The sequence below is a fragment of the Protopterus annectens genome, chromosome 1.part1 (genome assembly GCF_019279795.1).
Source record: "Protopterus annectens isolate FY-2018-M chromosome 1.part1, PAN1.0, whole genome shotgun sequence".
In the NCBI taxonomy this organism is placed as follows: domain Eukaryota; kingdom Metazoa; phylum Chordata; order Ceratodontiformes; family Protopteridae; genus Protopterus; species Protopterus annectens.
The window spans coordinates 1,992,264,381-1,992,290,327 of NC_056726.1; the positions used below are offsets into that span (position 1 = coordinate 1,992,264,381).

The 25,947-nt window shown below is 43.4% G+C and overlaps 1 protein-coding gene across 1 annotated transcript in view; it reads left to right on the top strand.

The window, feature by feature from the left end:
- LOC122816787 (dynein axonemal heavy chain 8-like) overlaps positions 1 to 25,947 on the top strand; it is a 9,517,065-nt gene that overhangs the window by 7,522,848 nt on the left and 1,968,270 nt on the right. The window contains 1 exon segment of the mRNA XM_044089814.1: positions 19,575 to 19,682. Coding sequence (XP_043945749.1) covers positions 19,575 to 19,682 — 108 coding nt within the window.

Consider the following 25,947-nt stretch of genomic DNA (forward strand, 5'->3'; position numbering starts at 1 on the left):
CTTCTAGCATTACAAGCCCTTCATACCTGTCTCCCCCCTCAGGAACCATTGTAATACAGGCAGACAACATGTCCATTGTTTGGTACATCAGCAAGCAGGGAGGAACCAAGTCTTACTCCTTATGTTGAGAGGCCATGAGGTTGCGGCAATGGGCAAGCTCCCTCAACCATTTTATAGTGGCAATGCACATTCCATGGAAGTCAAACATTCTTGTGGACAGGCTGAGCAGGACCATTCTGATTCATCGTGAGTGGTCTCTAAACCCTTCAGTGGCAGACATGATCTTCCAGAAATAGCGTCAACCTTGCTGCAATCTCTTCAAGTCTCCTTCCAACAGCAAATGCAACAAGTTTTTTGCCTTGATCTGTCTTCAGGGACAGTCAATGAGAGATGCTGTAATCCATGCTTGGCACCCTCCCTGGTCTGATTTTGCTTGCCCCCCTCTTTCTCTCATTTCCAAGTTTCTTCAGAAAGCTCAGCAGTTGAAGAGCAAAGTTATTCTCATTGTTCCCTTTCGGCCTCGACAAATGTGGCTTCCCTTCCTTTGATCTCACCTAGTACGTCCCCCATGGACTCCAGATCCCATTCTGGACCTTCTCTCCAATCCTTCGGGATGTCCTCACCCAGATCTAGCCAACCTGAAAATGACTGCTTAGTTGTTCCATTTCCATTGATAGCTTGAAATCCTGGGCTTTCTTCCTCACTTAGAGAAATTTTAGTAGCAGCACATAAAGCTTCCACCAGGAAATTATATAACAGCAAGTGGAAGAGATTTTTTTATGTGGGCCCACTGAAATTAATTGGATCCTTTTATGGCTCCCATTCCTGCTGTTAGATTTTTTAATGTCCATTTTTTGTAACAGAGCTGGCTTTTCCACTGTCAAGGTGTAACGGGCAGTTATCTCAAAGCTTCATGTTGGTGAAAAATCATTACCTTTGGCCTCTTACAAGTTGTGCAAAACTTTCCTCAAGGGCACCTTTCTTCTTCATCCTCCCATTAAGGATCCCACTCCTCCACAGGACCTTACCATAGTCTTACAAGCATTGGTTGCACCTCCTTTTGAACCAGTAGCAAAGGCTGATTTGAAGTGTTTGTCAGGAAAGGCCGTTTCTCAGTAGCCATCACTTCAGCTAAAGGAGTGTCTGAACTTTAAGCGTTATTTTTCAAGCCACCCTATCTGGTCTTTCAGAAAGACAGAGTTACGCTGAGTACCAGTCCTTCTTTCCTGCCCAAGGTTGCTTCTGAGGCTAACATTAACCAGGTTGTCAGTCTTCCAGTTTTCTTCCCTAATTTCCAAAACAAAGGAGAATGCAAACTCCATATGCTGGTTGTGCATAGACAATTATGTTTTTATTTGGATAGAACTAAACACTTCACCACGTTTGACCAGCTTTTTATTTCATACTCCAACACTAAATTTGGGAAAACGATTTCCAAAGTTACTCTGTCAAATTGGATTACAAGCTGCATTTCATTGGTTTACTCTATTAAAGGAATTCATTTGTCAGTATCCATCAAAGCTCATTCCACTAGGTCAGTATCCACTTCTGCTTCTTTCTGGTCTAGAGCTCCTATTGATGATATTTGATCTGCAGCTACTTGGTCAAATTCACGTACATTTATATCTCATTACAAATTGGATATTATTTCCAGAAGCATGGCCTCATTTGGTTCTGCTTGTGCTCTGGAATATCCTTCCATAAGAGCCTCCCAAGATTTATGTAGCTGGGGACTCTGTCCCACAGGGTGAAGATCAGATGAAAAACAACAACTTCAGCTAAAGAAGTTATGTACTTAGCATAATGTTCCATTTGAGTTGTCTTGAGTTGTTGTTTTTTCATTTGTCTTCAACCTTCCCTCCCTCCATCCCCCTTCCAAATGATTCCTTTCTGGAGACCTGGTGGATGCTGTTCTTTTGGTCACTCCTGTATCTGTGTTGAGGTCCTGAAATGTGTGTGTGTGTGTGTGTGTGTGTGTGTGTCTGTGTATATATAAATATATATGTGTGTGTATATATATATATATATATATATATATATATATATATATATATATATATATATATATATATATATATATATACAAGGCATTATGGGTAGGGGAGGAGCTCAGATTTTTCAGATCCTAGAATTATAGTATAAGGCCGAGTCGGATCCAAACCCAAGGCAACAACTCAGCTAGAATGTTATGGTAAGTACGTAACTTACATTTTTCTGAACCTCACCTATTATGGAATTATTACTTCCTTTTGCCAGTTTGGATGTTTTTGGTGGATTTACTTACAAGTTGTACATCTGTGGATACCAAGTGATACCGCCTTGGTAGGAGGTTCTGCTGTTTGTTTTTTAACCCGTTTGTCTTTAATTACCCTACTTTTAACTGGGAATCATATACAAAACACCAAATGTGCAGGCAGAGAGATTCCTAGATTTTGTAAACACGAACTCCCTGAACCAGACTGTTAATACATTGACCAGGGGTGCAAACATGTTTGATCTGGTCCTCACTAATATGGGAGAGTGCAGCATACCTCATAGTGTAATGTCTTCCCTGGTAATGTCAGACTACAAATTGGTCTCCTTTGAAGCAAAAATAAAACCTGGAACCCCAGCTAACCTTGGAATGTTCGGGAACTACTCTAAGGCTAACTTCCTGCTGTTAAGTGATAACCTGACAAAATTTCAAGACCCCCCCCATAAACCCTGAGAACATTGCTGCCTACATAAAACTATTCACATAAACCCTATGCAAGCATTTTAATAGCTGCATAGATGCAGCTGTACTTACCATGAAGAAGTACAGAACAAACTCAAAAAACAAACCACCCTGGAGGAATTACATCAGTAGGCTGTATAACAGAAGGAAGAAAGTCATGGCAAAAATTAGGAGGCATAGCACTCATCAGGATAAAAGTAGTCTAAAAAAACTAAACAAACAGCTCAGAGGACAAATAAAATCTGCCAAAGCCAAATCTGGGATAAATTTGGCTACCCAGGCCAAGAACAACCATAAGGCATTCTTTAGCTATGTACCTAACCTGAAAGGCAATGTACAATTGTTTGTAGAGCTTATTGTTGATGGAACCAACTATACTGAACCAGACAATACAGCAAACTTGCTGGCAGACAAATTCAGCTGTAACTTTACCCCTGTGTCATCCTCAACCTCTCCTCAGGAACATATCTTTCAACCTGGAAACATCAAAAATCTGGGCAAAGGCCCATGAAAAATAGGTACAAATCTGTGTGCTGATTAACATAAAATTTGTATACATGATTATGTAACCACACCCACTCCAATGGAAATGTGGGATATCAACTTTCAAACACAAACTGAAGAACAGACAGACAAAATTTATGTATTTAACATTTGTTTACCAGGAAAGTCCGACTTGGAACAAAGTAAATTTTCAGCAGAGGCCCAGTGAGAAACACTCCAGATGCATGTCTCTGTAACGTGGGAGGAAACCTGAGCACCCGAAGGAAACCCACACGAACACAGGGAGAACATGCAGACTCCACACAGAAGGCACCCCAGCCAGGAATCAAACCGAAGAACCTCTTGCTGTGAGGCAACAACGCTAACGCTACACCACTGCGCTGTCCTAAATATGGCCTCAGAGTCCCCCTGCAGCCATTCCAATGTCCCATTACCTGGCTATTCTGCCCCATTTACTATAAACACTAATGTGCATACTGGTTTACTTCTATAATGATTATTTGGCTTTTATTTTGCATTTTATAGTACAAACACTAACAGGCATCTGCTAAACAAAGTAATACAGTCTCACAATGAAAATAGACTTAACATTAAAACTTCTCTACCCTTGAAACTCACATTCATTGTAACGGCATTGAAACCCACATCCAAAGCAAATGCATCTGGCCAGTGGGGATAAAGATTACCTTTGGGCTGTTTTCAAATCATAGGCCCCTTGCACACGAAACAAGAAACATACATGTGCTCTTTGATATACCTTCCTGACTTTATTAAATTACTGTATATTCCTTGTATAATATAGCACACTTGTTAGAGCGCATTTTAAATTTATTGTTTGAACATTTTTCCAGTAAGTAATAAAACAAAATGTATGAACCAGTAATGACAAAGCTGCCTAATTCAGAACATTTCCATCATAAAAGTCTCCTCAAACTTCTACAGTCCACCAGTATCAGTAAATATGCACAATCTCTGCATAAGTAAAAGTCATCTAAATTCCATGTTAGAGATCTGTAACTAGGTTGCTGCTAGCAACCAACTTTATATTTCATTGTTTCATCTACAAGTAAAGTGCCTGTTGCCCTTGAAGAATAAATTGCCTATGTTACATTACAAAATGTTACAAAATGATAAACTAGTAATATTTCAATAGGGAATGGATGGCAAACTGATAACAGGTTCATAGTTAATAGGTATCTCAGCCAAAGGAGGACATTGTCAGGACTGCAGCGTCCAGCCACTTTAAAAGTGTAACACAGAACAGTATCAGCAATCCATTTACAGACTGTGGGAGTAGAACCCACAACCTTCTGCAGCAAAAGCAAGTACACTACCTGTTGTGCTACTGACAATGCAAGTAGACTTTTTATAAGCAGCACTAAACTTCTCTTTCCCTGAAGTACTGTGCAGCACAAGAAATCAGGAAAAAGCCAAAATTTATTGGGGGGGGGACAAAGGCCCAAATCCGGGGACACATTTTAAACATTGCTTATATAATCTTAGAAAGTTGCTAGAATAAAATGTTGTTACCATGTGTTTTCTAAAAGATAGGAATACAAACTTAAATGGCTATCATTTAGTGAATTCAGCTCTCACTGATTTGCCAGAATAAAATAAAATGTATGTTTTTTAACATTTGTTTACTGGGAAAGTCCGACTTGCAACAAAGCTAATTTTCAGCAGATGCCTTGGGAGAAATGCTTCAGACACATATCTTTGTATTGTGGGAGGAAACTGGAGCACCCAGGAGGAAATGCTTCAGACACATATCTTTCTATTGTGGGAGGAAACTGGAGCACACAGAGGAAACCCACACAAAGAGAGGGAAGACATGCAGACTCCACACAGAAGGCACTTCAGCCAAGAATTGAACCAGAGAACCTCTTGCTGTGAGGCAACAACACTACCGATGCACCATCCAAATTTTAAGAGGAACATACCAAAAGTAAGACCCAAACACATTCCAGACATTATGTGAAAATTTGTACAGTTGAGCGCTATAACTCCTCCCCACAGAAGACACTTCAGCCAGGAATTGAACCAGAGAACATCTTGCTGTGAGGCAACAACACTACTGCTGCACCATCTGAATTTTAAGAGTATGAGACAAACACATTCCAGACATTATGCAAAAAGTTATACTGTTGAGAGTTATAAGCACTCCTTCAATCAAGTGGTGGTATGGGTAGAGAACTCAGACTCTTGCCTCTTCTACCAAATGTACAGTGTTTGAGCCTAAGTAACCCTAACCACCAGATATATCTATCTGGGGCATTTCACACACACAGCAGCACATCTACAGATGGAAATAAAAAAAATGCAGCAAATTAAAAAAAATGCAGCAGTACTTCAAATGAGTAATACAGTGCAAGATGGAAATTACAAAATGCAACAGTACTTCATACGTAATTTAAATTGTGCGCAACTTTTGAATGGCAGCAGCACATCTACAAATGGAGATTAAAACTCAGGTGTTCTACTGTAAAGTGCTTTACCTGGCTGGAATGAATGGGACGGAATGTAGAAGCAGCAGCTTGCCTTGAATGGAAATAAGCATTTCAGTGTTCATGTTCCTGCCCCTCTTGTAAACTCAGTAATGGTCCAGAGCAGAATTCCGAAAGGCTGGATGGAGCTGATGTCACTGCGTATGCCTCTGCGTGATGACGTAAGTCAGGAAAAAAATTAAAAAAAAAAAAGCTGGGAAGTTTGGAAATTAAGGGGTGCCACTCAGGAATCATGGCACCCCATTATCTGAACCTCAAAAAATGGGGAAAACCAAGAGATTCAGTACGGTTGAGATATATGCTTAGGAAACACCATCAAATATAACTCCCATTTATGACATAAGGGAACAATTTGTCAATGCTCTCTCACTGAAGCCAAAAATACTAGATTGACGGGCCTAGACAATATCCCAGGATGCCTTCTAAATAGCACAAAATATGACCTATCAGGCCATCTGTAATTGCTATATAACTGTAACTGCCAACAAGCTTCATGAATGGAGAACAACAACAGTCATCCCCCTGCACAAAGGTGGGCTATTTACAGACCCTAGAAACTGCAGACTGACAAGTCTCATATGCAAAGCTATGGAAAGAAGTATTATGGAAATGATCAATAATGACATAGGAAATCTCCAAACATTGGACCCAACCCAGTTTGGTTTTGTTAAGGGCAGGTCATGACTACTTAACCTGGTAGACTTCTTTGAGAGGGTCACCAATGTAATGGATGAGGGCAGAATTGTTCACACTGCCTACCTTGACCTGAACAAGGCATTTGACACAATATCCTACTCTGGCATTGTTGACCAACTCAGGTGGTTAGGTATAAACCCTTATGTCACCCAGTGGATAGCCTGCTGGCTCACAGAAAGAACCCAAGAAGTAGAATTTGGGAGTCCATTTCCACAAAGAGGCCAGTCAAAGGAGGAGCCCCTCAGGAATTGTTCCTTGGACTGCTTCTTTTGGGCATTTACTTTTTTGAAGTCAAGGCCAATGTCAAGAGCCTCTGACTGACTAAGTTTGCAGATGGCAGATGACTGCAAATTAGGAGCAGTCATAGAATCTCCCACCAACACAAATGTTCTCCCAGAAGGGATGACACAGACAAGTAACTTGTGTCAGAGACAGAGACATGGACTAAAACTAAATGCCAATAAATGCATAATAGTATTATTCGGCAGTCATCCACCCTGGTAGATTAAAGGTAGGGTTAGTTTTAAGCAAAACCCTATCTTTTATGAAAAAGGATATGAGATGGGATGGAAGACAAGGCATGAATTTCAGAAATCCTCTTGGCTGATGTGATAGCCAGTAGGAAAATAGTTTTCCATGACAGGAATTTCAGCTAAGCTGAGGAAGCCTGCTCAAAAAGTGATTTAGTTAGAACTTCCAGCACCAGATTCAGATTTCAAGGAGGTATTGGATCTTTGCTAGGAGGTCTAAGTAGAAACATATCTTTTAGGAAAGGTTTTCAGACCTTGCATGAGGCTAGAGAATGATCCTAAAAGCCTACATGGAAATCAGATATTGCTGCCAGTTGAACTTTGATGGTAGAATAGCTAGAGTCAGACTGAAAGACTCCAAGAAAAGGAAAATATTAGAAACTGGTGCAGGAAAAGGGGTCAGTATGTTGAATGTCTGCCCAGAGGGCAAATCACTTCTATTTGCTCTGAAAGATTTTGTGTGTGGACTCCTTTTGGGAAGCTATAAGGATCTTCACAGAACCAAATTCTTTAGGAAAGATCCACAACTGTTTATTTCCTTCACCGTTAATAAACTGGGACAGGAAGTGTCTAAAGTTCTCCCTCTTTCTAGAAGGTTGTCAGATTGTATCACCTTTTAAATCAGCCAGAATAAGCCATTGCCTGGTAAGCCTAAGATGCATTCCACAAGGGCTGTGGCCACCTGTACTGCCTTATTCAGTTCTTCTTCTGTAGGTGGCTTGTGTGATACTGCTACATGTTCATGCATGCATAATTTCTTTAGTCATTACAAACTGAACTGCTTCTCCAGAGTCCAGGCTTCCTTCAGCACTACTGTCCTATAAGGTCTCCTGTCATAAGGTCACTTAGGAAATACATAGCTTGGGATTCTGACCCATATGTTTGATCAGATGGACTGAGTAAATAGAATATGAAAGTTATCTACTTACCATACCACTAGATCCTTTCATTCATGTCTGTCCGCTATGACAACTCTTTCCTCCATCCCTCTTCCTTCTTTTGTAATATATGAAAGATTGTTTAATTCCTCAGCTGGGATTGTTCCCTAACAGTAGGTCATAGATGTGAAGTTGTTCCATCTCACCTTTATTCTCAATGATGGGTTCAGAGCTGATCCTCGGCTCTGACTCGGCCAAATGCAAAAGCTCGAGGTCTTCAACCAGCTCGTGGCCTACTCCCTATCCCATGATGCACTTGTGCTTCCTCAGATCTCATTAACTGCTGCAACAGATCAGGCATTTCACCAGCTCTGGCCAGTGAAAATAAGTATTTTTCACGTTTTAGTACATTTTTTGACAATTTCCTCTTCTATATAGTAGCTGTTAGTTTAAACAAGTTAATTAAGGGATTTACAAATAGTGTTCCTTTTTCTTTCCCTCCTTTGTGGCCGTTTTTATTAGCCTAGTTTAACTCCCTTTCTTCTAAGTGTGGATAGTTCTTAGTTTATAGTAAATTGCTATAGTTTAGATTTCTTACAATATATATAACTGTGTGTGGTGTGGTTGTTGTTAGAGTTAGTTTAATTGCCTGTATTATAAAAAAGCTTAAGTATCTTTTTGATAGCCCATTTTTTATTTAGGGCTGTTTCTTCCTTAATATTATAGCCTGTTTAAATTACAAGGCTTTAATAGTTGATGTTAAGTTGTCTATCTCGCCTTCATTCTTGCTGGATGGGTTCGGAGCCGACCTCGGCTCCGACTCGGCCACTCTAAAAGCTCGAGAGTTGGTTCCACCGGCTCGAGGCTCCCCTTATATCCCACAATGCTAGGCGAGAGTTACCTCAGATCTCGTTTGCCGCTACAGCGATCGAGGTGTTGGTTTTCTACCGGTTCTTGGTAAGTGACTTTCTTGTAAAGTTAGTGTATTAAAACCCCTTTAATTTTAATATTTATACTTATTTCCCTTAGTTTAGAGGAATTCTTATCCCTTCTTAAAATTCCTGTTTTTTCCCCACAAGAACTTTAAGTTCTTTCCTGGGCCTACAGGCCTTTTTCTTTCCCTAGTGGAGTGTGTGTGTGTTATTTTTTTTCTTAAATTAAAACCTAGATAGTTGTTTTATGTTAAGTTAAACTAGACAGGGTGTAATCAGTGTGTTTGTGACTGTGTGTGTGATTACACCTTTGAGATGTCTAAAGAAGCAAAGGTCTCCGGATTCAAGAAGTGTGATGCGTGCTGTCAGAAAATGTCTCTGACAGACGCTCACACTTATTGTGTCTACTGTCTGGGACCTTTGCACCTGCAGGACTCCTGTGCTGTTTGCCATGGCTTCAGCCCCAGGGTCCTGCAGGAAAGAAAAAATAAGTTAATTTTAAGAGGCTTACTCAAGCCAGAGGATTCCCTAACTGTGTCTTCAGGGAAGCCCTCCAAGGCATCTAGGTCTTCGGCTCCGACAACTGAGCCGAGACCTAAGGCTTCTAAACCTCTGCCTACATCGGCTCCAGCTGGAGCCGATGAGTCTCAGTCCACAGTTTCTGTGGTTCCCTCGGCTCCGGCTGGAGCCGAGGTATTAGAAATTTCCGTGTCGGCTCCGACCAGACCTTCGGAGCCAACAACTAGGAAGAGGTCCAGGTCACCATCCCTTGGCTCCGTTCATTCGGCTCCAGGATCTCCCCTGCTGTCTGAACGGAGCCAAAGATCTCACTCCTCTAGGTCATCGAGGTTGTCGGATCATGACCTTCAGAGGGTAGTGAGTCGACTTCTTAAGTCCGAGGCACTGGCCCAGATGCTTCAGAGCCCGACTCATCAGTCGATGCCTGCCCCTGTCCATCAATATATTCCTCCTTCGACTCTCTTGAGCTCGGAGCCGGGTCGTGTCGGAACCGAGACTGTGATAGCGTCGGAGCCGATACAATTGTCTTCGGCTCCGTCGTCGGCTCCGATTTCTTCCTTGGAAGAATCTCGGCGCTGGACTTCCCTCATCGGCTCCGAGGGGGTGAGTGGCATCGGACCCTTGTCCGACCCCGCTCTTCCTCTCGGAGCTTCGGCGCTGGTGAGTTTGGCTCCGACATCGGCCTCGGAGCCATCACTGTCGGTGCCGAGGGGGGTTCTCAGCTTCTCGGAGCGGGGACCTCTGGCTTTGCCTGACAGGGGTGCTTTCGAGGTCATGCGGAGTGTGTTAGAGCCTGGCTCTACCCCACAGTCAGCGCCGTCCGCCCCTCCCTCTACGGTGCCTCAGGTCAAGTCGACTCACTCCCTCATCCCGGACCGCAGAGAGCCAGCTCCTCAGGAACCCCCTGTGGGGATCTCATCCTCTTCCGAGGCCTCTCCTGACTTGGCAGAAGAGCCCCCTCGGAAGAGGAAGTGTAAGAGGAAACACATTGACTCACCTGAGTCAATCACATCTGATACAGATTTAGATGATTCCGAGGTTCCCCCGTTCCCCTTCTGCAGATGTCTCTTTTGCAGACATTCTAGAGTTCCTGCAGCAGAGGGAAATTGGCCAGCCCTTAACCCTTCGGAGGATGAATCTGTATATCTTGAGGCGTTTGGCTCTCGCCCTTCCACCTCCTGGGTATCCCCCCCTTTGACCCCCTCATGCAGGTGGTTGCTAAAAAGGCATGGACGGCTCCTGATTCAGTGGACCCCACTCCCAGGAGACCCTCCAAATTCATAACGGCACCAGCAGACAAGCAGTTCTTGACAAAAGGAGTTTCTGTGGATGCTATGGTGGTAGCTGCTGCCACTAAGAAGGAACTAGCTGATCCTTCAGTACCTGTCCATCCACCTAACAAGGAATCTAGGTCCATGGACAGGTACGGAAGCGGATGTTTTCGTCAGCGACATTTACTATGCGTTAAGCTGAACTACCTGTGCCATTTCACTCGTCTTCAAAGGGACTTGATTAAAGAAGCGAGTGACATGTTGAAGGATCCTACAGCTGCGGGTTTCAAGATAAAATGAACACTCAGCTGGCTACCCTTAACTCCATAGCCAACTCCTCCATGCGCCTCCTTTCTTATGCGGCTGATGGAGCGAGTAGGTCCGCAGGGACAGGTGTGGCCTTACGTAGGCATGCCTGGATGCGGCTATGCAATTTGCGGACCCCTTCAAGACGTCTTTCACTAACTCCCGTTTGATGGATCATCTCTCTTTGGTCCTCAAGTGAAAGAAACCTTGACTAGGTGCGAGACTGATGGCAAGACTCTTTCTGCCGTCGGAGTCCGTTTTCTACTCCTTCTAGGCCTTACCCCAAAGGCCAGAAAAGTGGGAAAATGTGGTTCCGTAAACAAAATCAAGGGACTTCGCCTGGCGCACAAAGTCGTTACCCGCCAGAGGCAGAGGCGGAATAACAATGGTAGGCGATAAGCCCTCGAGGAAGGGGCTCCAGAACCAGGGCAATCGAGAAGCCTTCTCTGATAAGCCGTTTCAGCATCCCTGAGGTGTTGCCCGGCTGCCCACCTTCGGAGGCAGTCGGGAAGGTTGTCACTGTACCCAAAAGCCTGGCTATCCCTGACTCAAGACAAATGGGTACAGTCCGTCATTTCGAAGGCTATTCTATCCCCTTTCTTCGCATTCGAAACAATCAAAAATCCCTCCAGATGTTCCACCGCACAAAGGGATCTAGCGGTTTTGGAAATTTCAAAACTGCTTGCAAAAGAGCAATTCAGCCAGTTCCAGCAGACCAGCAAGGATCCGGAATCTACTCAAGGTTCTTTTTAGTTCCAAAGAAAACAGGGGACTGGAGACCAATTTTGGATCTCAGTATCTTGAACAGATCAGTCAAGACAACAAGATTTCGGATGGTGACTCTGCAGTCCATCCTTCCCTATTGGGAAAAGGAAACTGGATGTGCTCTATAGACCTTCAGGATGCGTACTATCACATAAAAATGAACAGACGCTCCAGAAGATTCCTTCGCTTCAGGCTGGGAACCAGTCATTTTCAATTCAGGGCCCTGCCCTTTGGTCTCACCACTGCCCCCGGTGTTTACCAAATGCATGGCAGTGGTAGCTTCTCACCTGAGACGACAAGGATTCCAGGTGTTTCCATATTTGGACGACTGGCTCCTCACAGCTCCCACCAAGCATCTCCTTCTGATGGCCAGGGATTACACTTTTCGCATTTGTCAAAAGTTAGGCATTTCAATAAATTGCGAAAAGTCTGTTTTGTCGCCTTGTCGTACTATTACCTACATAGGCGCAAATCTAGACACAGTAGACATGTCTGCGAGGCTAACAGATCAGAGAATAACAGACATACACAGACTGGTCTCATTCCTTTTCAACAACAACAGAATCAAAGCCAGGTTAGTTCTGAAAGTGTTGGGAATTATGGCGGCCATACCTCTGCTTCCATTAGCCAGATTCCACATGCGAATCCTTCAATGGATGCTCTTTACACAATGGTCATACCAGCAACTTCCAATGTCCCACACCATTATGATCACGCAGGCATGCAGAAATCATCTCATGTGGTGGATGTCTTCCCCTCAGCTCTGGTTGGGAAGACCCTTTGTTCCTCCCCCTCCGGTTGCTACTCTGACAACGGACACCTCCCTGATCGGGTGGGGGGGGCATTATCAGGGCAGGACGGTCCAGGGCACATGGCAACCAGACGAATGCCACTTGCACATAAATGTTCTGGAGATGAGAGCAGTGCTTTTAGCGTTGCAAGCCCTTCAAGACTCTCTCCCCTTGGGAACGATTGCAATCCAGACAGACAATATGTCTGTAGTGTGGTACATCAACAAACAAGGCGGAACCAGGTCCTACCCCCTGTGTCGAGAAGCACTCAGATTGTGGCAATGGGCGATTTCTTCTCAGCGTTTTCTGATAGCAACGCACATCCCGGGAAGTCCAATCAAATAGCGGACAAATTGAGCAGAGCTATCCTCATGCCTCACGAGTGGTCTCTGAAAGACTCTGTTGTGAGAGAGATTTTTCTCAAGTGGGGTCAGCCTTGCTGCGATCTTTTTGCTACTCCCCAAAACAGCAAGTGCAGACATTATTTCACCCTATTCCCTTTACCAGGCCAACCCAGCAGGGACGCTCTAGTCCAAGTTTGGCCCGGGGACTTCTGTATGCATTTCCTCCTTCCCACTAATCTCTCAAGTGATACAGAAAGCTATCGCTCAGAAGGCCTCGTTGATCCTCATTGCTCCTTACTGGCCTCGACAGGTGTGGTTCCCCTTTCTACATCAATTTCTACTGGAGCGACCTTGGCATCTGGACCTAGTTCCAGATCTTTTGATCCATCAATCGGGTCAGTTACATCGCTCCCTCCCCTCTCTGAACCTCACTGCTTGGTTCCTCCAGTTCCAACCTTAGCCAGGCTTCCTCAATTATCTCACTCTGTTCGAGATATTTTGATAGCTTCCCATAAATCTTCCACTAGGAAGATTTACTTGAGTAAGTGGAAACGTTTCACATTTTGGGCTCAAGGAAGGGACATAGATCCTTTCACTGCTTCCATCCAAATAGTCCTTGATTTTCTAGCTGAACTCTTCCATGCAGGTTCATCCCCTTCTACTCTTAAAGTTCAATTGGCAGCTATCTCTAACTTTCATGTGGGTATTTCTGAGTCTGCCTTAATGTCCCACAAGCTTTGCAAAGCCTTTTTGAAAGGAGATTTTCTTCTCAGACCTCCTATAAGAAATCCTCCTTCTCCTTGGGACTTAAATTTAGTTCTTACTTCTTTGATTCTACCCCCTTTCGAACCTGCAGCATCCTGTTCTTTAAAATTGCTATCATGGAAGACTCTCTTTCTGGTAGCTATTACTTCAGCTAGAAGAGTCTCAGAACTTCATGCACTCAGCTGTCGACCTCCTTATCTATTGTTCCATAAGGACAGGGTATACTTACGAACCAACCCGTCCTTTTTACCTAAGGTAGTCTCGACGTCAAATCTAAATCAAAGCATTGACCTCCCTGTCTTTTTTCCAGAATATTCCAATAGGTCTGAACAAAAATTACACTGGCTAGATGTTCATCGTCAGTTGAGGTACTATTTGGATAGAACAAAACAATTCAGAAAATCTGACCAACTGTTTGTCTCCTATGCAGAAGGCAGAAAGGGACTTTCAGTTTCAAAGGTATCATTATCTAGATGGCTTACATCTCTGATTACCCTTGTTTATGAGATTAGACACCAAAAGCTGCCTAATAAACCTAAGGCCCATTCTACAAGAGCTTTGGCTACTTCCTTAGCCTTCCAAGACAGACTGCCTATTGACACCATTTGTGCAGCGGCTACTTGGGCTACTCCTCACACTTTCAATTCTCATTATAAGTTGGATTTAGCTTCTAGGCATAGAGCTAACTTTGGTTCCACTGTTCTCAGGAGTCTGTTCCGTTAGGCCACCCGGGACAAGGTGCTAGGGACGCGGTCCCATCCAGCAAGAATGAAGGCGAGATAGACAACTTAACATATAGAAGTTATGTTCTTACCATAACGTTCCATGTTAGTTGTCTTCTTCTCTTCTTCTTGCGTCCCACCCTCCTTCCCCCTGGCCTGGACAGACCTAGAGGAGTTGTGATTGTGACCTCTCTTTCTACCACCTCTTTCTTAGACATATGCTGCTTGCATATCTCCTGAATCAGGATGTAGGTCACCCTTCTTTCTCCCTGTTGTTAGAGGTGGACTCTGTTTAGAGTTATTCTGTAACTAGTATAAGCTGGGGTTAGCTTACAAACGAGATCTGAGGTAACTCTCGCCTAGCATTGTGGGATATAAGGGGAGCCTCGAGCCGGTGGAACCAACTCTCGAGCTTTTAGAGTGGCCGAGTCGGAGCCGAGGTCGGCTCCGAACCCATCCAGCAAGAAGAAGGCGAGAAGAAGACAACTAACATGGAACGTTATGGTAAGAACATAACTTCTATTTTCATTGTACTTCTAGTCAGGTGTGTTATTCTTCTTAGATAGAAACCTTGTGGGTATTGTTTTTGTAGAATTGTAGCCATGTCCCAGGAGAAATCAAAATCTGTTTCAAAAAATGCCCTAAATGTGGACAGAAGATGTCCATCACTGATTGACACTCTGACTGTGTATATTGTTTGGGGGAGTTTCACCTCCAAGAAAATTGCTCCATATGCCGCTCGTTCAGTACTAGAGTGCTGCAAGAGAGAAAAAGTAAACTGATTACTAGAGGACTGGTAAAATCTGCTTTTCAGGACGCATTAGATAAGGACTTTACCAGTCCTCTAGTAATCAGTTTACTTTTTCTCTCTTGCAGCACTCCATTTGACCCAAGGACATTCCACCCATTCAGAGGGAACAAGCAACCATAGAGATTCAAAGGTTGCTAGATAAAAGAGTCATCCAACCAATCCCGTTAGACCAGAGAGGATCCGGAACTTACTCAAGGTTCTTTTAAGTTCCAAAGAAAACAGGACTGGAGACCCATTTTGGATCTCAGCAGACTAAACAAATCTGTCAAAAAGACAAAGTTCCAGGTGGTCATGATACAGTTGATACCTCCCTTTCTCGGAAAAGACAGTTGGATGTGCTTAACAAATCTCCAGGATACGTACGACCACATCAAAATGGCCAGACCATCCAGAGATCATCTGCTCTTTCGGCTGGGAACCAGTCGCTACCAGTTTCGAGCTCTGCCCTTTGGTCTCACTACAGTCCCCAGAGTGTTCACCAAAATGCATGGCAGTAGTCACGGCTCACCTGAGACGTTTAGGATTTCAGGTGTTTCCATACCTAGACGACGGGCTCCTCACCGCCACCACCGGGCATCATCTCATACAAACACAGGACACAATCTTAAACCTCTGCAGTCAGTTAGGGATTATCGTAAACTCAGAAAAATCTGCCTTGTCTCCACCCAAACGTACCGTTTTTATAGGAGCAGATACAGATACCATTTCCATGACTGTAAAACTTTCACCAGAAAGGGTTTGTGTTCTGCAAAAACAGGTCCTGTATCTTCTATCAAAAGAAAAAGCCGCAGCTTCAGTGGTGCTCAAATTATTGGGGACAATGGCAGCAGCACTCATTGCAATTCCTTTAGGTTGAATGCATATGTGTATACTGCAATGGCTTCTGTTCACTTAATGGTCCTTTCAAGAACTTCCGATGTCGCATCAAATTGTGATAACGAACTCATGCAGGAACGACCTTCGGTGGTGGCTGACATCTCAACAAATAATAATAGGTCGCCCCTTTGTTCTACCCACTCCCGTTGTCACTGTGACCACGGACGCCTCCCTGATAGGATGGGAGGGTATTATCAGAGAAGAACAGCCCAAGGAACATGGAAAGAACACGAGACTCACCTGCATATCAATATCCTAGGGATGAGAGTGGTACTTCTAGTGTTGCAGTCTTTTCAAGACTCCCTTCCTCTAAGGACTATTGAAATTTAGGCGGACAGCATATCAGTAGTCTGGTACATAAACAAACAAGGAGGAATCAGATCTTACTCCATATGTTGAGAGACCCTGAGAAGTATGGCAATGGATAACTTCCACCCAACAATTTCTGATAGCAATGCACATCTCGGGGAAGTCAAGTGTGATAGCAGACAAATTGAGCAGAGCAATTCTTTTGCCTCACGAGTGGTCCCTGAAACAAGAAGTGGTGAAAAGGATATTCTGCAGATGGGGCCAGCCTTGCTGTGACCTCTTTGCAACCCCAACGAACACGAAATGCAGCAGCTATTTTGCCGTAACCCCCCCCTGCGGGAGATTCCCCAAGGGACGTGCTTGTACACAGTTGGCCCCCGGTTCTCCTTTATGCCTTTCCACTGATACCCAAAGTTTTACAGAAAGCAAAGATTCTGGGAAGGACCATCATTCTAATAGCCCCTTACTGGCCTCATCAGATTTGTTTCCCCTTTCTTCAGCCTCATCTATTGGAAGAACCTTGGGTCCTGGACCCAGTTCCAGATCTTCTGATTCATTCATCAGGGACTCTTCATCCTACACTTCACACCCTCAAATTGACAACTTGGCTGCTCCAGTTCCAAGAATTACCAGGTTTCAAAATCTCTCAGCTGCAGCTCAGCACATTAGAATATCCTCCCATAAATTATCTACCAGGAAGTGGGCATCTCAAAACAATATTGACCCATATCTAGCTTCAGTTTCATCCATTTTGAGTTTTTGACCAACATTTTCATTGAAGGGGCAGCTGCTGGAACCATTAGAGTTCAATTAGCAGCAATCTCTAATTTTCACCTTGGTGATCAGGGGTCTAATATCATGTCCCACAGACTCTATAAAGCTTTTCATAAGGGCACCTCTCATTTGAGACTCATTACGTCCCCAGTTACACCATGGAATGTAAATTTTGTGCTTTCTCGAATCATTTTACCCTCATTTGAACCGGCCTCATCTTGTGGCCTGAAATATCTATCATGGAAAACCATTTTTCTAGTAGCTATTACTTCAGTTCGGAGGGTTTCAGAGTTACATGCCTTGTCCATTAAATCTCCATATTTAATATTTCATAATGACAGAGTTTCATTTAGCACAAATCCATCTTTTTTACCTAAGGTTTGTTCAGAGACAAATCTCAATCAGACAATAGAATTACCTGTTTTTTTCCCTAAATATACTAATAAGATGGAACATATGCTGCACAAGCTTGACGTCCACAGGCAGCTTCATTTCTTTTTACACAGGACTAATGACTTCAGAAAATCAGAACAGCTCTTTGTTTTGTTTTCAGATTCAAAGAAAGGTGCTCCAGTGGTAAAACCCACCTTGTCACAATGGTTATCAGATTGCATCTCTTTTACATACAATTCTGTCCATTCACCATTACATCAAAACATAAAGGCCCACTCAACTAGAGCTGTTACCACATCTTCAGCCTTTCTGGCCAAACTACCAATAGATTCCATTTGTGCAGCAGCCACATGGTCTAAACATCATACCTTCATCACTCATTATAAATTGGACAAGGCCTCCAGGGACAGGGCCTCCTTTGGTTCCACTGTCTTGACGAATATACTTCCGTGAGTCACCCGAGAAAGATGGTGTTTGGGACGCTAACCCATCAGTGAGAATGAAGGCGAGATAGAACAACTTCACATAAAGAAGTTATGTACTCACCGTAATGTTTCATGTGAGTTTTTCATCTTGCCTTCATTCTTAAGTCCCACCCTCCAACCTCCTACAAGTTCTTGTGGACCGAGAAGTTGAAACAAGTCTGGGTTGTCTTTAGTCCTTATCTAGTGTATCCTTGGATATTATTTGTTTTGGAGGAACTTATCTAGTCAGCTTAGTTGGCAGCAAATAAGATCTGAGGGAAGCACCAGTGCATCATGGGATAGGGAGTAGGCCACGAGCTGGTTGAAGACCTCGAGCTTTTGCATTTGGCCGAGTGAACCCGTGAGTGAGAATGAAGGCAAGATGAACAACTCACATGGAACGTTATGGTGAGTACATAACTTCTTTTTACTTCTTAGGTATCGACCAAAATCTGAGGTGATTATGGAGACATATGCATTGTGAGAAGGAAACTTCTTAAGGGGCTTGAGGCTAAAGTGTTGATGTTGCTGGATTTGATCTGACAAGTAGGTCCTTGTTCCCATATTTTGTATCAGAGAGACATGAATGAAAGGCTCTAGTATCATGTTAAGAACATAGCTTTCATTTTGTCTTCTACAAAGAATGTCAAAGCAGACTATTTCCAGATGGCTATCGCATGCTATTGCCTTTTGTTATACTCACCATAATAAGCACTTCCAGGCAGGGTTTGGGCCCATTCTCTAAGGTTTTGACTTTTTTGTGGCTTTCTGGAAGGGGATGGATTTGAGAAGTATTCTAGAGGCAGCATCTTGGTGCTCTTTATATACTTTTTGCTGAAAACTACAAACTAGATTCCTTTTCCATGTCCAGAATAGCCTTCGGTAAGACATTTCTCCAGGGCTCCTGGATTTTTTATTTATTTTCCTCCCATATTCTTGGTTTCTAAACTATGCTAGTCAACCCAATTAGCTTAGGCTATTGCAGTAGTGATCTAAGTATTGAACGTAGTAGAGTTGTTTCAGTAAACTGACCATAGCAGTAGATGTTGGAATAGATCACTGTTGCAGTAGCAGCCCCTCATTCAAGTACCCTTATTTTGCCTGTTCATTTTTATATTGCCTGAGTGCAGTTGTAAAGATCCTTGTGTATATAGTTTACTGTTGGTTTTGTTTCCTAGCATTATCCTTTCATAGTCCTTCAATACCTATTTCTTGTCAAAAAGCTCTGATTAAATAAGCACTCTCACTGTGTTCATATGGGAGGTCTAATTTAGCTTGATACAGAAGACGTGTAAGTTGTCCTTAAACTTTGAAAGCTGTCCAGTCACTGGGGCAGGACCCAAATAGGTTAGGCTACTGCAACAGTGATCTACTAGAACATCTACTGTTACGGTACGTATGCTTACACAGCAGTATGTTTTGCAATAGTCTTCATACACAGTCTGCCAAAAATACAGGCCAGTAGTCAACATTTCTGATTTCGGCAAGAATTTTAAGTTCCAGGTTTCATCAGAGATGCAAGGCATTTACTTGAGAGCCACTACAAATTTTTGTAACAAAACTACAGAAAAAAAAGGTGCTACAGTAATTTTCTTTTTAATATGTGTGAATTTGTGAATAACACTTAGGTTTCTTTCTTTTGGGTAAATAAAAATATAGCACTTTATTTTTCTGACAAACTCTGAGATGTTATTACTGTTTCAGATCATCATGAGAGTCAAGCTTGCTAGCTGTGGTTTTCTTGAAAACGTTATACTGGCACAGAAATTCTACGTACTTTATAAGTTATGTGAGGAACAGCTCACAAAGCAGGTAAATAGAAATGCGTTCTCTCATATCTGTTGAGTTAACATGATGATCAGCATTAAATGCCATTAACTGAGTTACTACTAATTACTTGATTTGACCATGTTTCTCAGTATAAAATTTAACCCAGCATAAATCTCACTCTATGTAACTCCTTACCTCCTGCCTTGAAGCTTAATCTGTTGTATCAAGAAAAGTAATTTCAATCTGTTTTTCAGGTGTTTCGTATGTCTGTTTATTTGTTTATTCCCACCAACAATGATCTCAAGCTCCTGTGGCTTGACTATTTGCCCATTACCACCTTGTTCATTGACTTGAAGGACAAACATCCACCGGCAAAACCCTAGAATGCCACCACATTTCAAGACCAGGCTTTTAATTTTATGTCACAGTTACCTTCTGTTTAAGGCGCATGATTCTGGTGTCTGTGCTGGAAGCATGCATGCATGTGATTCACACATGATGATCTCCAAAATGTCTAGTTGGCAGACTTAGTATGTTAGCAGTTCCCACCATCTATACATGCTTCCATGGATTGCCCTAGCAGTAACTGTGGCATGGTTATCTCTTTTCCATTCTCACATAAAAAGTAAGTGGGCCATCATCCCCTCATTCCTTTCCCCCTTTGCTGCACTTCTATAATTGTGCCTCTTACTTAATCTCATTCACTGGTGATTCAGTTTGGCCCTCTGCCTTATTAAATTGACTGAAGAACAGTGACAGAGCTCAGGTTTAAACAAATGTAATTACCTGGCAGGGATATGAGGTCCAAGACAGTGTAGCAGACAAATACTGTACTACAGACTAGTACTTGAAAAATGAGACATTCCCTGGTCTGCTGACTGCAGACTACAATCTTGAATGCAGTTAGACCTGGATCTTGCCTTCTCCACAGTCTGTCATGACTAGTCTGTAGAATCCAATAAAGTGGATCTATCAAGTGCCTGAATTGTAGTTTGTATAACCCACAGATGTTAATCATTCCCACTGCTGTAGTAGCCTTTAGGCAATATGGGTTGTGTCTTGCTCAAGACACAACAACCTGACCGCTTTCATATGCTCTGGCTGCCTCCTACACATCCGATCTGATTGCTGATTGGCCATCCCAGAGGATGTAAAATCAGCAGTCATAGTGGAAAATCTTTGGTACTTTTTTGCTGCTTTGTGAAGAAACAGTGGCTTCACAGAAGCAGCAGCCAGCCTTTCAGCTGTTTTCTGGCAGATAAGTCCCCTTTGGGGGAACCTTCCCACATAGGAAATATTTATTTTTAATGTGTTTAATATCCATCTATCTGTCTATATCTATCTATCTATATATATATATATATATATATATATATCTTATATTTATATGTCTATATTTTGTATAAATATATTTGTGTGCGTGTGTTGTAAAAATATATTTTATACTTTTTAATATCTATATATTTTTGCCCCTTTAAGAAACCCAGTATTTCTTAGCCCCACTGTTTCCTGTCTGGGACCGCTATTTTTAACTTTGTCTAGTGTTGAGGCTTATTTTATGTAGAAGTGTACTGCTTATGCAAACCTTTTAATGTCTTATAAAATTTTAAATGTGGGGCACTGGTTTATTTGACCAGGAACAGTGAAAGACAGAGCATGAAGTGTTTGTGCTCACACTGTGACAACTTACCTGCTATCTGTTCTGTCAGACTAAATCTTATTTCAAGGAGTTTTTGACAACATTTTAATGCAGTGTTTGTGCTTTTACATTGCATGTAGTGCTTGTCTTAACACTGTGACAACTTATCTGCCAGTTTTCTGTCAGACTAATTCAACTTCAAAATGGTTCTGACAGGATTTTAGTGTACTGCTTGCACATTTACAGGGCCTGTAGTGTTTATGTTCACACTTTGTCAACTTACCTGCCATGTTTGACTAATTTTTCTTCTAAAGGGTTCTAATAGGATTTTAGTGTATGGTTTGGTCGTTTACAGGGCGTGTAGTGCTTATTTCATGTTGTGGCAACTTACCTGATATTTATTTCTGTCACACTAATTTTACTTCTTTGGGGTTTTCACAGTATTTTACTGTACTGCGTGTGCATTACTGTGTTTGGGGTCTTTTCTCTTTAAGGGTAAGTGTGCAGATTGTGTAGGCTTTTGACAAGTTAACTTCTGACCAAAATCATTCCAGCAATCCTAGTAGCATTCAGTGCAGATTCCTCAGTCACAGCATGAATACTTATCTCATTCCTGCTGGTATGACTTCCATAGTTCCTAGAAAGAAATAACAACTAACCTGAATATCTTTGCCAACTCTGCCTCTGCTGACTAAACAGGCTCAGTCTGTGCCTCCACCAGTGGTTGGTGTACATGTAGTGGCCAATTTTTGTTCCTTAGACCACTCAGTTACCTCTCCAGTGTGCTTTGGTTTAGTCCTTTTGTCACTATGAATCCGGGTCAACCTTGTCCTCTTTTGGCAGTTCTAGTGTCTGTACTGGGACACAAAGTTTTATCGGGGGGGGGGGGGTGATATTGGATGTGTCCAGGGGAGAAGGTTTCTTGTCAGGATACCAGTTTCTCTTCTAGATGATCTCAGAAGATAGCTGTTAAGACAGAACAATAGGTTAAAAATTGTACACCTGCAGACATGGTATTGATAGGTAAAGATTTTCTCACCTTCATTAAGAAATTGTTATAATCAGTCATGGTGAAGAGCCTTTACTACCTGTTTAGCAGGACACTTGAAATATTGCTGCTGAAGACTGGTCTTCAAACCTCCATGGGAGATCATTTATTTCCCTAATTGCTGCCAGGATGAATGAGGTGTTTTTTGGGGAAATGGTATATTGAAAGATTTTATATGTTGTAAGTGATTTTGTTTCATTCTGCACCTTTTATTTTTTTTGAGTAAATGTATTTTATTATCTGTAACAATTTTGATTCACAGTATTTAGTCCACATAGAAGCAGATAGGTGTTATAAATTTTCTTAACTAATGCACTTATTTTCTATCTTTAGTTCATTCCTCTGTACATATAGAGGGGAAGGTTAGAGTTCAGATTTGATAATACAGTTCTTTATTTTTCCACCTAAGCATATAGATTTCTTAACTGTTAGTCCCTTATCTAGAAGTTCATACCTATCCGTGTCATATTGTTCTTGACATGTCTCTAGTATCTAAGCATGCTTTAAAGGTATGATTGTGTAGATACCTTGTCTAAGGCCCATGCTTTTGCTGCTGATTGAGGAGGTATGCATGGTTATGAATTCAGAAGTTTTCTTTTGAAAATAAGTCTGAAATGTTAATTAAGCTTTAGACAAAAGGGTTTCATTTGACCCATCTGTTGCTCAGGTCCACCAGTGTTTGTAGAGTTTTAACTCCAGACTTAGCTTATAGCAGACTGAATGGCACTTTTTTCTTCTTTCTTTTTTGGCTGACTTTCTTATCTTTGCAGTCTTTTCCCAGATGTCAGGAGTCCTTAATATGGGATGTGATAGTGTTCAATCTCGCCGTTTGTTCTTACACATGGGGTTCGGAGCCGATCCTCGGCTCCGTGCCGGCCTCTTGCAAGCTCTGCATCGAGAAGAAGCTCGAGACAATCTAATACCCACAATCCCCCTCTGTCTTTACCTCAGATCTAGTTTGCCGCTGCTGCATTCGCATCGTTGGGAGCTAGCTCGAGGGTTTTCTAAGCTAAGATATAACTTTTTGTTGCATTTTATTGAGATTTCTTGTTAACTTGATATTATCAGTATTACCTTGTGTGATTGTGTTGTGGTTCCGTAATTCATTGGTACCGTTAACCTTTTTATCGGTATTTTTGTACCGGGGCCTACACCCTTTCCATATACTATTTTGAGACAAATTTATACCGGATTTGACATTTACCTGATTGTGACATTTACCTGATTGTGACTAATTTTTCCGGATTTGACTGTGTATTTGTTTCTGGATTTGTTTATTACCTACAATGTCTGAGAAGGCAAAGTCTGGTTTCAAGCGTTGTCAGTGTGGCCAAAAAATGTCGGTCACTGACAACCATAGTTCCTGTGTCTACTGTCTTGGCCCTCTCCACTTACAAGAGGATTGCTCCATCTGTCACTCTTTCAGTGGGAGGGTCATGACAGATAGGCGCAGGAAACTAATGGACAGGGGTCTTTTGAAACCAGCTTTCCAAGAGGCTTTCGATGCTTCTGACCAGGCATCGAAGTCCTCTAAGGAATCGAAGACATCGGAGCCCAAGTCATCGGCTCCGAGCTCTTCTTCAAAGGTTAGATCACCGGTTCCACAGACTTCGGGGCCGAGTGTTCAACTGGTGTCGGTTCCTGAGCCTCGAGTCTTGGAACCGGTGATGGAGCTCCCTCCTTCGGCCATATTGAGGTCGGCTCCGTCTTCGGTTCCTTCGACCCGTTCTTCCTCTAAACTTTCGGATGTCGATGTGGATCGTGTGGTGCAGAAGCTGCTGGAGCATTCGGCCCTCTCTAAACTTATTTCGGTTTCCACCCAGCTGGTGTCGAAACTTGAAGGCCTTCCTGTATCTCCATCTTTTCCTCCTCCGAGACCGATTCAGTCTTTGGAGCCGGAAGAGGCTGATCTGCTGATTGTGGAGCCCTCGGGTCCAGAACCGGCCTTTTCTCGGTCTGTTCCCCTCACCTCGACTCCGTCGGACCCGGTACCGGAGTCTCGGAGCCGACGGTCTGTTCTTGGTTCCGGGGCCGAGAGTCGAACCGACGTGTCGGTTCCGACTCTCCCCCTCGGGGCCTCGGCACGGATCGATTCGGCTCCGTCCTCGGGGTCGATGCCTTCGGTGCCCGTGTCGGGGATTCTTCCCATTTCTTCGGAGCCGGGAGACTCTTCGATGCGGGACCCAGGAGCGTTCGACCTGATGAGGAAGGTGTTGTCTACCCAGACAACCACATCAGTAGAAGCAGTTTCTCCTCCCCATAAAGGGCCTTTGTCTTCATCTGCACCCACGGCCACATCCAAGCGTCGGGCACCAGTGTCTCAGCCACCCCTGGAGGGTGCCCCCTCTTCCTCCGAGGCTTCTTCGGATGCTCCCCACGAGGAAGTCCCTAGGAAGAGACTGTGTAAGAGGAGACACTTGGATTCTCCACAGGAATCCATAACATCTGATACTGACTTAGATGAGTCAGAGGGGTCCCCGAAGTCACCTTCAGAAGATGTCTCTTTTTCAGACATTTTGGAGAACCTGAAACAGAGAGGTGACTGGCAGTCCCTTCCCCCTTCTGAGGATGAGTCAGTTCTGCTGAAGACATTTGGTGCTCACCCTTCCTCCTCCTGGGTCACTCCGCCCTTCGACGAACTAATGGAACTTATTGCTCGAAGGGCGTGGGAGGCTCCTGACACAGTGGAACCTGTTCCTAGGAAACCAAACAAGTACATCACAGCACCTCAGGATAAGTCCTACCTTACTAAAGGAGTTCCAGTAGACGCTATGGTGGTGGCTGCAGCCACGAAAAAGGAGATGTCGGAGTCCTCTTCGTCTGTCCATCCGCCTAATAAAGATTCTAGGACGATGGATAGATATGGGAAGCGCATTGTAGTTCAGCGGCTTTTTCCATGCGGTCCCTGAACTATTTGACCCATTTTACACGTCTGCAGAGGGATCTAGTCAAAGAGTTGGGAGATACCCTCCAGGGTACTACAGATGCAGCTGTCTCAGAGAAAGTGACAGCGCAACTCAATACCCTAACATCGATTGTTAACTCGTCCATGAGGCTGATTTCCTACGCAGCGAAGGTTCGAGTAGGGCAGCAGCTTCAGCGATTGCTCTTCGAGACAATCCTGGATGCGCCTATGCTCCTTTGCGGAAGCCTTCAAGTCTTCCTTTACAACGCCCCATTTGACGGTGCCACTCTTTTGGCCCCAAGGTAAAGGAGACCCTTACCCGGTGTGAACAAGAGGGAAAGACTCTGTCTGCTGTCGGAGTCCGTTTTCCACCCCAACCAGACCGTACCCCAAAGGGCAACGCGGTGGGAAAATGTGGTTTCGGAAACAAAATCAAGGGTCTTTCCCGGGCACACAGGGTGATGCCCCCTCTAGAGGCAGAGGAGGGGGCAGAGGTGGAAGATGCCGCCCTGGCGGCAGAGGGGGTCCGCAACATCAAGGTGACAGGGATACACTCCCTGGTAAACCTTTCCAGCACTCCTGAGAGGAGACCCGACTGTCCTGCTCTGGAGGCAGTCGGGGTCGCTTCTTTTTACCCTCAGGCCTGGCAAGATATAACTACAGACAATTGGGTAAAAAGCGTAGTTACCAGAGGTTACACCATACCCTTCCTATC